The 13,631-nt window shown below is 41.3% G+C and overlaps 1 protein-coding gene across 1 annotated transcript in view; it reads left to right on the top strand.

Moving 5' to 3' along the window:
* The window catches only part of PLCH1 (phospholipase C eta 1), a 131,403-nt gene that overhangs the window by 105,461 nt on the left and 12,311 nt on the right, over nucleotides 1–13,631 (top strand). Inside the window, exons 12-18 of the mRNA XM_081139225.1 lie at nucleotides 229–390; nucleotides 2,832–2,903; nucleotides 5,928–6,022; nucleotides 8,966–9,063; nucleotides 11,793–11,972; nucleotides 12,061–12,168; nucleotides 13,176–13,300. Coding sequence (XP_080995351.1) covers nucleotides 229–390; nucleotides 2,832–2,903; nucleotides 5,928–6,022; nucleotides 8,966–9,063; nucleotides 11,793–11,972; nucleotides 12,061–12,168; nucleotides 13,176–13,300 — 840 coding nt within the window. The remainder of the gene's footprint in view (nucleotides 1–228; nucleotides 391–2,831; nucleotides 2,904–5,927; nucleotides 6,023–8,965; nucleotides 9,064–11,792; nucleotides 11,973–12,060; nucleotides 12,169–13,175; nucleotides 13,301–13,631) is intronic.

Below are 13,631 nucleotides of genomic sequence, written 5' to 3'. Positions count from 1 at the left end.
CAAGACTTTATAAGGTTCTTAAGGATTGAATGCAGTCATAGTAATTGTTATTTAATGGGATTGGTGTCGGGGGGTGGGGGGAGCACCAAAATGGTACAGTGAGGTTAACTTACAGTTCACTGAGAGAGAATAAAATTATAGAAGCAGTGTTGGCGTGAAGGAAGGGTGTGTTCTAACTGATTCTGTGTTTCTGAAGGGAAATCATTTCCACTGCTTAATTCTTTGCAGAATAACGGGACCACTGAGCACCAGGTGGAGTCTTTCATAAGGAAAAAACTGGAGTCCCTGTTAAAAGAATCTCAAATTCGAGACAAAGAAGATCCTGATAGTTTCACAGTGAGGGCACTCCTGAAGGCCACGCATGAAGGCTTAAACGCACACCTGAAGCAGGTATACGATTCCCTCTTGTCCCTGTCCTTTGACAGGGAACAGAAAGCATAGCATCTGTTTGGTTCTGGTCACTTGTCATTTGTGGCATGCTTCTCCAGTTTCCTCCATTTCTATCTTCCTGTCGCCTGAGAAATGAAAATCTCCTATTGCAAATGTGAAAAATAGTTAGAAGGTGGATGGGCGGGAGTGAGAATAACAGGAGGAAGCCGTGCCCTGGCCTGGTCTTCCTCATGCCCGCTCGGCGAGCCCGCTGCGCACCGCAGCCGCCCCCTCCGTGCCGGTCGGCCTCCGTGCCCTGTGGCCCGCACCTCCGGAGTGTGTCTCCCGTCTGCCACTTCTCTTCACGGCGGTGTCCCAGTCTAGGCCAGTGCCAGCTCTCACCTCGGCTTCCCTTGCCCTTCTTTACTCTAACCTGCACTCTGAAATCAACGCGGTTCTTTAAAAATGCAAATCTGATCATGTTACCCTACTGTTCAAAATTCTTCGGTGGCTTCCCATTACGCGTGGCATAAATGATGAACTCTTTGACCAGGCTTTTCAAGGACCTGTATTGTTGCATCCTTGCCTGCCTCTCCAGTCTCAGGTCTCCTAATTTTCCCTGTCACGCACCCCCCACAATTGTCACACCAGCCATAACTGTTTATGCCACGGTCTTCCTCACATTCCGTTTCCTCTGCCTAGAACACTCCATTCCTACATTTGTTCTAACTAGGTTCTACTTAGCCTTTTAAATTCTAGCTTCAATGTGATGTCTTAAATGAATCCTGCCTTGACTGCTGGGTTAGGTTAGCTCTCCCCTTTATATTACTGTAGTGGCCTATTTTATCTTCTCTTTTCTGAATTTTTAAAAAGTGCATTTGCAATTGCTTGTTCAGTGTCTGCCCACCTAGGCCATAGATTCCATGAAGACAGGAACCATGCCATTCTTGATAACCATTATTGTGCCGGCTGGTCTAGTGCTTGGCACTTAGTAAGACTTTAATTAAATAGAGCATAGTAATTGGGGCGTAGTAGGTGCCTACTAGATGGACGACCATTTACCTCAACGTCTGTGGGACAGCCCTGTTTTTAGACCTGTTGTCCTAGTGTAATTATTAAAAGTACCCCATTTCACTCTCAAATGGGTCATGTTTTGGACAATAAATGACATGACCCCCACTACCAATAGATGGGCTAATAGTAGAAAGGAACTCAGAAGTTAATTGGTTCATTCCTTCACCATTTTATAGATAAGAAAACGGGTCAGGAGGAGGGGCTTGCCAGAGACATGTAGCTACTTGGTGACAAAACTGGGTCTCCAAACTTGGAGAGCAGTGTTGCTTCTATGACCACATCTGGCTACCTTCTTAATTTCAGGGTTTTTGAATAGTTAATGGACATATTTCATCTTCAAAGGCAGTCGATGTATATAAACAGTCAACTAAAATTACCCTGTAACCCCCACCCCTCTAGCATTTTCCGAACTGCTTCTTTCTCCAACTAATTCTCAGTCTTCCCCACTTGCCGCCCAAAGTAGCATCTCTGATTAGTCTCTATGGATATTTTGTGGATGCCCTCTGTGGCCTTTTGATTTTAAGTAGTTTCACTTACCCACATTTATTCCATTTATGTGTTCTTTCTGTTTCTTCTCGGTTTAGCAGGCAGTCCGGGGAGAGCATGGCCTGCTGTGCTGGTCTCTGCTTAAACCACATCATTAGCAGGGAACCACCGAATACACATTTTTAGGGTAGATAACTGAATGAAAGTCTAAACCCTTTTAGCAGAGTGGCCTTTCTGTACCCTAATGAGAGAGGATTGAGCAAGGAGATTTCTAGCCTAGAAAGTTAACCCACATGAGGAAAATTCAGAGGCTCCCTACATCTTTCCAGCACTCACCACAGAGGGAATTATTTCAATGAACAGATAAGCTTTGCTTTGGTTTACTGAAACAAAAACAATCATATTACCTCATATATATGCTTGGATTGTATTTCTATATATGTTTTAAAATTCCAAATAATAGTATTTTATCAATGTGATTTTTTTTTTTTTAATTCAGTAGAATTGACTCTTAATGATTTTTTGCCATTTTTCAAAATTAAATCTACTTTTAACTGAAGATGATTTTATTCCAACTCATAGCATTCAAAAGACTACACCCTGCTCTATGGAGAGCCTTGTGAGCAGGTACTGGACAGGCCACTGAGAGGCCCGTGACCCCAGCTTTGGGCAGCTGTTGGCAATTCCTGTTTCCTGGCTGGTGCCCGGGCCTCTCCATGCCAGTGTCCCCCTCTCGGGCAGACTCAGCCATCTTTGGGGCAGTGCAGGGTAGAGCAGGAGGGAGTGAGCAGGACCTCTTTCTTCCCACCTAGAGGCAGACACACAGGGTTTGCCTGCCATTTCATCAGAACTAAGGAAAAAAATAAAGATGAAAAGTAGTTATATTATGCTTATTTTCTCAGCATCCAGATGTGAAGGAAAGTGGAAAGAAATCTCATGGTCGATCCCTCGTGACCAACTTTGGAAAACACAAGGTACGAATTAAGATTGATAAATGTGTGTCCTTCAGTTAAGTTAAATTAAGTCTGGAAGGTAGTGGGAGAATATCATCATGACCTTGGGATAACTGAAGACTGCTTAAATAGGACCCCAGAGGAGGAAAAGGTTGATAATTAAACTACTTTGAAATTTAGGAATTGCTATTCATCAAAAGTAACAAAAAACAAGTAGCAGACTGGGAAAAAAATTTTCAATACATACATCCAGCAAAGGTCTTGTATCCTGACAATATAAAGAATTCCTACACATCAATTAAAAAGACAGGTACCCTAAATTTTTTAAAAATTGGGCAAAAGGACTTAAATGACACTTCACAAAACACAGCAAGGTGGCTAATCTGGAAAGGTGCTCACCCTTATCAGTCCTCTGGGAAATGCAAATTCAAATGACACTGAGATTGCTTTCACACCCACCACAATAGCAAACATGAAAAGACTCACAACACCCATCGAGAGCGAGAGTGAGGATGCTGAGTAAGTTAAATCCCCTTACACTGCTTGCTAATGGGAATGCGCGTTTGTAATAGTACAAATAGGAAGTAGTTTAAATGTCCATCAATAATAGAATGAATAAAAATTACAGTATCTTCACAAAAGGGAATATTTGTCAGCAATGAGACGACAACATTGCAACTATGTACAATAAATGCTCTTTATAAACATGGCACTGAGCAAAAGAAGCTAGGCCCAAGAGAGTACACACAGTTTGATTCCATTTATTTGAAGTTTAAAAACAGGCAACACAAAGTCTATAGGGTAAAATTCAGCCTAGTAGTTACCTTTGGGGAAAAGGTGATGACTGAGTGGAAGAATCAAAAGGCTTTGGGGGGTAGATGATGTTCCACTTCCTCATCTGGTGGGTTCATTTTGTGTAAAGTCATTATAATCATCCTACTCTCCTAAATGTGTGTTACTCCTCAATAAAGAGGAACCAATTATCGGATGGTGAACTTTGTGCATGAGGTTTCTGTAAGGCCATTTCTTGTGTTTTAAGGAATATTGTATCTGGAATTTCCTGCCCCATCAATAGGATAATTTATTAAAAGGCTCAAAAAATAGTCTTTATAACAAAAAACTGAAAACCACTAAAATGTTCACCCATAAAGACTGCTTAAGTGAACCATGATTCATTCACGTAATGGATAATTCTGCAGCCACTAAAAGATGATCACTCTAAAGAGCTCATCATGCAAAACATTAAGTAAAAAAGTCAGATGAAAAAATGGATTATATGGTACATTAGGCATGATAAAATGTGTCAAAACTGTATGTAAAGAAAATATATCATCATTTTTTTCCCAAATATCTGTCATTGGTGATTCATTTCTTATTTCTTTTTGCATTTTATGTTAAAAAATGAACTTTAAAAAGACAGAATTATTGTAACATCTCAAATTACTAATTATATGTAGAGAATTTTTTTTTCTTGATTACGACTACTGATTTAAATTTAAATTATTTTCCAAAGTAAACTTTTAGGCTGTACTTTAGCCACCATAGAACTAGAACTTATTATGCCTCACGTCATAAAAATGAATGCCCACAAAACTACTTATAGATTATATTAATAAGTATTAATAGTACTTTAAATTGAAAGTTAATATTATGTGGCTTATAGAATGACTCCCCATGCCATCTTATTTAATCACACCCACAGTAATAACCCTTTAAAACAGATGCTGTTGTCTTGCCCTTTAAGAAACACAGTAGGAAGCTGGAGCGGTTAGCCAGCGTACCAGCCTGGCAGCCAAGCTGGTGCATGAGGTCATCAGAGGCTAGGGTTCCCACACTGTGCGCACCGAGGCTTGTGAGTCCTAAGTAACACCTGAGAAGGCTCTAGACTCAATTGGTGCCTCGCCGTGAGTGAAATGGAGTGTGCATGTGCTGGCTTTTTATTTGTTGAGTATGAGACAACCTGAAAGGTGACATGGTCTAATGGTAATGTGAGGATGGACTCCCTTTCATGTTTTTTTTTTTTTTTTAATATGTCTTTATTGACTTCAGAGAGAAGAAGGGAGAGGGAGAGGGAGAGACAGAAACATCAATGATGAGAGTCATTGATCGGCTGCCTCCTGCACGCCCCTGACTGGGGATCGAGCCCACAACCTGGGCCTGTCCCCCGACTGGGAATCGAACTGTGACCTCCTGGATCCTAGGTCAATGCTCAACCACTGAGCCACGCCCGGCTGGGCTCCCTTTCCTTTTATAAGCTACATTCCCCGGATGTCCAGGGGACTCTGGCTGAAGGGATCACCCTTGTTTGTGGAAGTTGCAGTTTCCCCCCCATTATTTGTATTGTTAAGGTGTATGTTGCCAAATATTGGGGTTATCTTCAGTGTGGTGGGAGTGAAACCTCAGCATTCCAAAAGGTTTCATGTCTAACAGCTAATCTGTCCAGAAGACACCAGATTAGTCCTGCAGCCTTTCAGCCTGAATCCTGTAGGTAGCAATTTCATTCTGCTGCTAGAAATTAAAATGGGTCCAAACCTCAAGAGAGCAGTTTCATATAGACGGCTATTTGAGTGCATACCGATTAAAAGCAGGCATGGTAGTTAATCATTTAAAAAAATTACTACTAGTTCTTTTTTTTTTTTTTTAAATCAAATCTGCCTTTTATAAGTCAATAGGAATAGTAAGCTTCCTATAAAGAGGGCGTGTGATTCCTTATTGTTATTTTAATAGATGCTACGACTTGGACCCTATTCCTCGTAGAGACTTCCAATCATGACTAATAAGGTGTTTCTAAGACCTACATTTTATGCAGCTGAAAAGTCAGTTTTAGAGCATGAAATCCTGTTTTGCCTTAATATTATAATTATGGCCATAGCCATGCTTGCTATTAATGGTGAGGCAAGCTGCAATACCAGGTCACTGATTTTCCCTCTGAGTTATCTGTGTGTGTGTGCGTGTGTGTGTGTTTTAAGCCCAGTCCATTCTCTGTATGTTGTAGATGTACCTCATGCAGTGAGTTTGTTGTTAAGTTTACTGTAATTTTTCCAGCAGAAAACCACCAAATCACAGCCTAAATCTTACAGCACCGACGACGAAGAGGACCCACAGCAGGCTCCTGGCAAGGAGATCGGCCAGTTGTGCAGGTCAGAGGGTGTTTCCATGTTCCTTGCCAGACTCTCTGGGCCTCTCCATCCCCGTCAGCTTGGCTGCCTTAGTTGTACATGTCCAGAGAATTCCACCTCCAGGGAAAGTGCTGAGTGCAGCGGGGCCTATGCAGATCCGCTGGATATGAGATGATAATACAGGCAGGGGCCTTATCCTGTGCCTGGCACACAGTGAGCTCCTAGTAAATGTAGCTGTAGCAGTGATCAGGTAAAAGGCATCTTCAGAGGAGAGGGAGAGTGGACGCATGGACCAGTATAGAGGAGACCACAGGAGAAGATAGATGAGAAGCACGTGTTAAGAGACAGGGACCTGAAACCAGCCAGACTTCAAACTCTCGTTCCTCCAAGCTTAACATGGGCCAAGTCAGGCTCCTCATTTGTATCTGTTTCTTAGGGTCACTGTAAGGATTAAATGAATTAAACTACTTAGCTTGATAAGCCCTCCCCCAGTTAATTAACAGCTCAAAAATATTAGCTGCTGTTTTCTTTATTATTGTCCGTAGAATTTGGGGTAAGTAAAATGACAATATATGTAGAACCCAAATTGTGACACATGATCTGATGTAGGATCTTTGGGCAGTTTATGTATACAGTCAGTCTCACAAAGAAATGTAAATTATATCATAGGTACATAGATAAACATATGCATGTGCAAATGTGTGTGTGCATGTCTGCGCGCGCACACACATTCACACTTTCCCCCCACCCATATTCCTGTGTCTTTATTGAAAGGCTGAAATTAAAATTAGAAGCATAGAGGTCTTGTAGGAATGGATGGCATGTAGTGTTCAACTAAATTTTATATTTGAGCTTCACTTGAACAGAATGCCATACATAAACTAGTACTGATTAGTAAGGGCAGAGGGAATGTGTGCAGTCCCTACCCTTAGAGTACAGGAAATTTAATTTGTGGTTACAGTGGAGATGTAGGAGAAATGAGATCATCTTCCAGGAGATCTCCTGCTGCATATTTCAAATGTAGGTGAGGAAGGCTCACCTGAGTCACACAGCCAGGGAATGGGCAGGGTTTGAGGCAAGCCATGATCATCTTTTTTTTAAATTTGTTTTATTGGTTCATGCTTTCAGTTCTTATTCAGTCCATGGTGATCTTAATGTGTACAAACAAGACACTACTACAGGTATCACATGAGATCACATTCTTTGTCGCTCTTGAATTAGAGCTTTGTCCATAATAGGTATCGAAGCCTAAGCATCTATATGGGGTCCTTTTGGGGCTTCTATAAACTAATCCACTCCCAGGATAACCGCTAACTCCATGTAGACTTTCTCTGTACCACAGAGTGTCTTGGAGTTTTACTTGTAATTTCTGGGCATGACCACCTCACATTGACTTAGAATCATTAGCTTTCATACCAGATTTTCACCAATGATGTTAGAATTTCCTAATTATGGTAAAGGAACAACATGAACTGTCCCCATTTATTTGTATACCTAAGTTTATGATGTCTTTCTTGGCAAAATGTACTGTTGGTGCATTTTGGCCTTAAATCTTTTATTGAATGTATGTAAGTACCATTAGAGTAATGATTTTTGTTTGGTTCATTTACTACTTTGTCTCTAATAGGTGCTCAATAAATACGCATGGAGTCATTAAATTTATACCATTACCATCTAATTCTAGAACATTTTATCATATCAAAAGAAACTACCATTAGCAGCCGTTCCCCATCTCTCTCTCCCCCAGTCTCTAGCACCAACTAATCTACTTTCTGTCTATAGATTTGCCTTTTCAGGACATTACATATTAATGGAATCGTATAATATTTGGTCTTTTGTGTGTGGCTCTTTTCATTTAATATGTTTTCAAGATTCATGCATGTACTTCATTGCTTGTTACTGTTGAACAATATTCTACTGTATGAATACACTGCATTTTATTTACCCACCGTTAGTCGAAGGGCATTTAGGTGGTTTTCACTCTTTGGCTCTTATGAATAATGCTGTTATGAACATTCACGTGTAAGTTTTTATGTGGCCATATGTTGGGCATACACTTAGGTGGACTTGCTGAGTCGTGGTAACGCTGTTGAACTTACTGAAGAGCTGGAGCACTATCTTGGCACAACACTTGAACTGTTTCATATTCCCCAGCAGAGCTGCGGTTCCACTTTCTCATCCTTGCCAACACATGTTCTTGCCTGCCTTGTTGGTGATGGCCATCCTAGAAGGTGTGAAGCCGTCTCTCGTTGTAGCTCTGATTTGCAGTTTCCTAATGACTAGTGATGTTGAGCATCTTTTCATGTTCTTGTGGGCCACGTGTTTCTTCGTTGGCAAGCATTAGAGTTTTTGTCAGATGTTACCCTGGAGGAGAAAAGCGTGTATGTGAGGAGAGTGTGGAGCACTGTGCTGTGGGAAAGAGTAGTATAGAATTTGTGAAGTTGTGGAGGAGAGCCTAGGGGTGGTTATGGGAGAGAACAAAGTAATAGATGTTTGCTTTAAGAAAGATGAAGTATTTAGAAAAAGCATAAAGAAGAAAATAAAATCACTTGTCATTGCACTTCTAAAAGATAATCACTATGGAAGTTTTGGTGTATTTCCCTTTAGATTTCCTATAACTCTTGTGGCCCACAATGCAGTGTTTCCGTTCTTCGGTTCAGGTTCTCCTTCTGCCAAACCAGGGTAGATTCCTGGTGAACTCTGGTGTTAACCCCTGGCTGGGTAACCGTGGGATCCAGCCCTTCACAGTAGATCTCCCAAATACTTGAGAAGAGACTGGTTTGAATGAGCTCTGGATACAAGCACATAAGTAGGGTTTTATAGTGGAAAGAGTACTGAACTAGGAAACAAGTTTGGGTTCTAATCCTGAATCCATTAGGAGCAGGTAGGAAATGCAGAGTAAACAAAGGTCCAAACTTCTTCCAGGTCTAAAATGTCACGAGTCCCTGGGTGTGTATTTCGCAGGTTGGGTCGCCGGAGGAAAACCATGAAGCTCTGCCGAGAGCTCTCTGACTTGGTGGTGTACACAAACTCCGTGGCAGCCCAGGACATCGTGGACGATGGTAAGGACCGAGTGTTTTTCTCTCTTGGATGAATATTCTTGGCTTTTCTTTGTCAATAGTTAATGAATCTTTTGCTAATCAGATCATCACACATTTCTGAAACTGGGTACAATCCAACTTGAGTTGTCAGGAAATCGACTGCCAGGACAAAGCTTTGAGCTCACAGCGAGGGCTCTGTTGATTACTGTGGTTGCCTGATTGTCTGGAGGTCAGAGAAATGTCCTACAGGGCAGAGGAGAACTGTCTTATAAAAAAGACAAATGCATCAGAGCAAGGTCTGTGGAGACCTGACCTGGTCTGATGGCCATTCCCAGTGTGAATGACCAGAATAAAGAAGAAATTAATTGGCCTAAATAACACCTTGAAAAGCCTTGTATTTTCTCATTGGAAAATTTGACTTGGATGAAAAGAATTTAATGCAAAGGTTGAGATTTTAGTAAAAAAGAACACAAATTTCAGAAGTACTGACTTTCACTGATTTTTCTTATATTAATTGCCATATATTGAGTTGAGAAATTCTAGACACAACTGCCCTTACCTTGGAAGTTCCTGCTAGTTATACTTTTCCCCTTTATTTGCTGCCCTTCTCATTTCTATTTTGTTCAGTTAATGAATGTTTATAGACCTAAACCACAGTCATGTGGCTTTTCAGTCTACTTTCAATGAGTAGAAGTTAAATGTCCATCAGAATCTCCCATTTTCTCAACAACATTGTGGTGAGTGGTGAGTCTTGTGTCCCCACAAACCCCCAGGATTTTTCCTCAGATTTCTTTTCCCCCCTAACTCCACAAGTATATCTTTTTTGATATGCAGATTTTCTTCCCTTTGGTATTGATTTCTTCTTCAAATGGTGACAGTTATAAAAAATTTAAATTAGTTTTACATGTAAGAGCATGATAAAATGTAGGATCCTCAGCACGTGAACAACACATTCTTGTAATAACTGCCCACAGCTAGCCAATAAACTCAGAGTGGTTTAATGGAGTTGAAGGTATATTTGGTTTAGAGAAATATAATGTCTAACAAATGCCTTAGGGAATCATAATTATATTAGCTTAATGGAAAAATAATTTTGAGTACTATTTAGCTCTTGAATTTCAGCTGTTTTTGTCTTGTGGGTTTTCTAGTTAGTCTTAAATTGAACAATAGCTAATGAATGAACAGCTTATTCTAATGCAAACAACTCAACTCTATTGATATATGAACTGATATATGTATGCCTAATTATCAAGGTCATCTTAATGACAATGTGGTATGCATATTTATGTGGAGAGACAGCAAACAGTGGTACTGATTACGGTACTACATTATCTGCATGTGACTTGTCAAATGACTATATTTTTTCCTATCATGTTCAAAGTATTCATCAAAATCCTCAAATAAGTTTATTTTTAGAATACTTAAGATGTGAACTATGTTAACAAGTTAATGTCAATAAGATATGATAAGGCAAGAGTTCATATGAGGCGCATCATCAGATTAAAAACTAATTCTCTAATTTCTTTGCCTTCCACCTGTATTTATGACTATTCCAAGTTCCATCTCTAGAGTGTCATTGTTAGTCACTTGGCCAGCATTTACTGTCTAAGGGTGTACAACCCTGAGGACAATGGACACCCTGGGAGACTGTGTGCTCAAATTAACACACACAGTCTGGGTATCATTTGGATCAGTTGTTCCAAGTTAGACTATAGTTCTACCGCTTGGTTTCATGGGCCATGTCCCTCTGTCTGGGTTCAGACACACTCAGCTGTCACAGAACACAATCGAATGAAATTGAGACTCTGGGCAAGTTTGGATCTTTCTCCAGACTAATCTCTCCCAACAGGTCCAAGAGACATATGGGTGGCAGTTTTGGGTGTGGGGTGTGGATGTCTGGTGAAGGGGTGGGAGTAGTGGGGGTAGTGTAGACATGGTGTGAAAGGTGGGATTGAGAAAAAGCGTAGCATAGTAAATGTTTGGAGGTTTACTCCATCATGATCCCAAAGTTGAGGTTTCCTTGGCCCTTAACTGACCCCACCTGATGATTGTCAAGCAGAAATTTTACTATAAGCTTCCTGTTTGTTTACCTCCCTTTATTTTCCCATTGCTTACAAACCTGGGTAGGTAGATGATTGTTCTTGTTTCTGAAACTTTATTTCTTTAGAACGCTCTCTTGAACTCTTTCTCCATTATATTTTTACCTCCCAAGCAGGTTTTGACTAGTTCCAAAATTCTATTCAGATTAACTTGAAAACTCAAATTTTCTTTTTTGGAATTGTGTGTTTTTTCTTCATTTCTGATTGCTATTAGTTAATACGTGTTTCACGTGTGTACTATTTAGATGAATGTCTTCAATGAATGTCTCTCTGTTATCAGGACTAAGTTACATAGTTTTATTTATCTGTGACTGTCTATGTCTTTGGCAAAGACATTCTGTTTGAATTGTGCACCTAAAATTTTTTTCCTGCCCACTCATTCATACTAGCCAGATAGACATGAGTTAGTGACATGGTTAAACTCTTGGGAGAACATGGGACCTCAAAATAGGCAGTTATCTTAGCAAAGCACATATTTGGCCTCAAAATGGCAAAAAAGTCCCAGGTTAGAATTACATGGATCTTTCTTGGTCAGGAGCTGCCCCTGCCCTTTTACTGTGGGTATTTCCTGATATGTTATAAGGTCTTTTGTGAGGAGGGTTTTTTTCCTGTAGTTCTCACTTTTCTTTTTTCTTTCTTAAAAACTGCCAGGAACCACAGGAAATGTGTTATCATTCAGTGAAACGAGGGCACATCAGGTGGTTCAGCAGAAATCAGAGCAGTTCATGATCTATAACCAGAAGCAGCTCACGAGGATCTACCCCTCGGCCTACCGCATTGACTCCAGTAACTTCAACCCCCTGCCCTACTGGAACGCGGGCTGCCAGCTAGGTGCGTGTGCCGGCGTGCGCGAGGCTCTCTGTGCCCGCAGCCTGTGCTGGCCTTTTGCCTAATTCTCTCAAACTTTGAACTTGCGCAGTGGCTCTGAACTACCAGTCCGAAGGGCGAATCATGCAGCTAAATCGAGCCAAATTCAAGACGAATGGCAACTGTGGCTATGTCCTCAAACCCCAGCAAATGTGCAAAGGTAGGTGTTAATTCCATAGCCGTGTCCTGAACGCAGGTGAGCTCTATGGAAGGAGCGCTCTGGAACGTGTGATACCCCAGTGCTTTGCAACATGATTACGAAAAAGAGGTAGGTTAAGGGGTTGGAGTGTAAACTGAAACTCTGGTCGCGCCACCATGTTTAGAATGTTCTCTCCTGGGGTTACGCATGGTACGGGGACAGGGGTAGCGATGGATTGTCCTCTGAAATCCAGTGCCCAGCATGATACTCACTGACCTGACTTACCAGCTGGACTCTCTTCTGAGGTCTGAGCCCTTTCAGAAACTTCCCTAGGGAGAATGAGTTGGAAACGTGGTGGCAAAATTAAAATACCACCTGGAACAATTTTATCAAGCCCTTTAGTCAGTATGGTCCAATTACGAAGCAGTGCTAACAAAGAAGAAAAGATAATGTAGTGTTGGATCAAAAAACATGGTGTGTTGTTTTTTTTTTTGGTTCTGCCTATTAACAGTCTCCAAATTGGATTTTTAACAATTCAGATAAAAATATGTGGACAGGTATGTCTTTAGGATTCTTTGCTTTGCGTGTTCTGCGCTGCTATAGGTTTAGTTTCAGATCTTCTTTCTGCCTGTTATATTCACTCTGTGGCCGAGATAGTTTAGGTTAGGAAAATATTTAAATCTGACACAACTGCTCCCTTCTCTATACTACTGGCGTTCGAATAAAATGCGCCTCTTCCCCCCTTGCCACGGTTGATAATTGCCTCGCAGACACTTGCTTTACATTGGCCCATTCGTCCGCCTTTGGGAGCATGGATTCTAACAAAACCCACAGCTAGGGAAATGCCAGCTGGCACTGCCTCATGCAGAAGCTGCACCGATAGTTATGTGATCCTTTCTCCGCTCTAGGACACACTGTAGTAACTCAGCGTTTGTTATTTCTTTGTCCTACCAGCTTTAGCTGTGAGTGAACATGTGTGTGTGTGTTTCCATGCTACTAACCTTAGAGTTCAACATCTGCTTACTTAGGTACTTTCAACCCTTTCTCGGGTGATCCACTTCCTGCCAACCCCAAAAAGCAGCTCATCCTGAAAGTGATCAGTGGACAACAACTCCCCAAACCTCCTGACTCCATGTTTGGAGACCGAGGAGAGGTAAGCCGTGCATGACCCAGTGGTTAATTATATGATTGATGGATTGTGCTCGCACTTCCTCCAAAATGTCAGGGGTGTGTGTGTGTTCATAAATGAGCACTGATCTCAGCTCACCAGACATTAACCAGCGTATGGGCGAAGCATACAGTCCTTGGAGGCATGAGTTCACACAGTTCAATTCATTATTCAAGACTGACACTGGCAACGCTAACGTTGGGGTGCAAAGAACAACTTTATTATTAATGGAAACATTGCGTAAGGATAATGTCTTAACTTCCCAACCACACTCCTCATCCCCTCCCCTCTGCTGCCATCAGCCACCTGCTCCGGC

The sequence above is a fragment of the Miniopterus schreibersii genome, assembly GCF_964146895.1.
Source record: "Miniopterus schreibersii genome assembly, chromosome: 5".
Taxonomy (NCBI): Eukaryota; Metazoa; Chordata; class Mammalia; order Chiroptera; family Miniopteridae; genus Miniopterus; species Miniopterus schreibersii.
The sequence above is the reverse complement of the archived record's forward strand: the minus strand, read 5'-3'. Positions and strand labels throughout refer to the sequence as shown.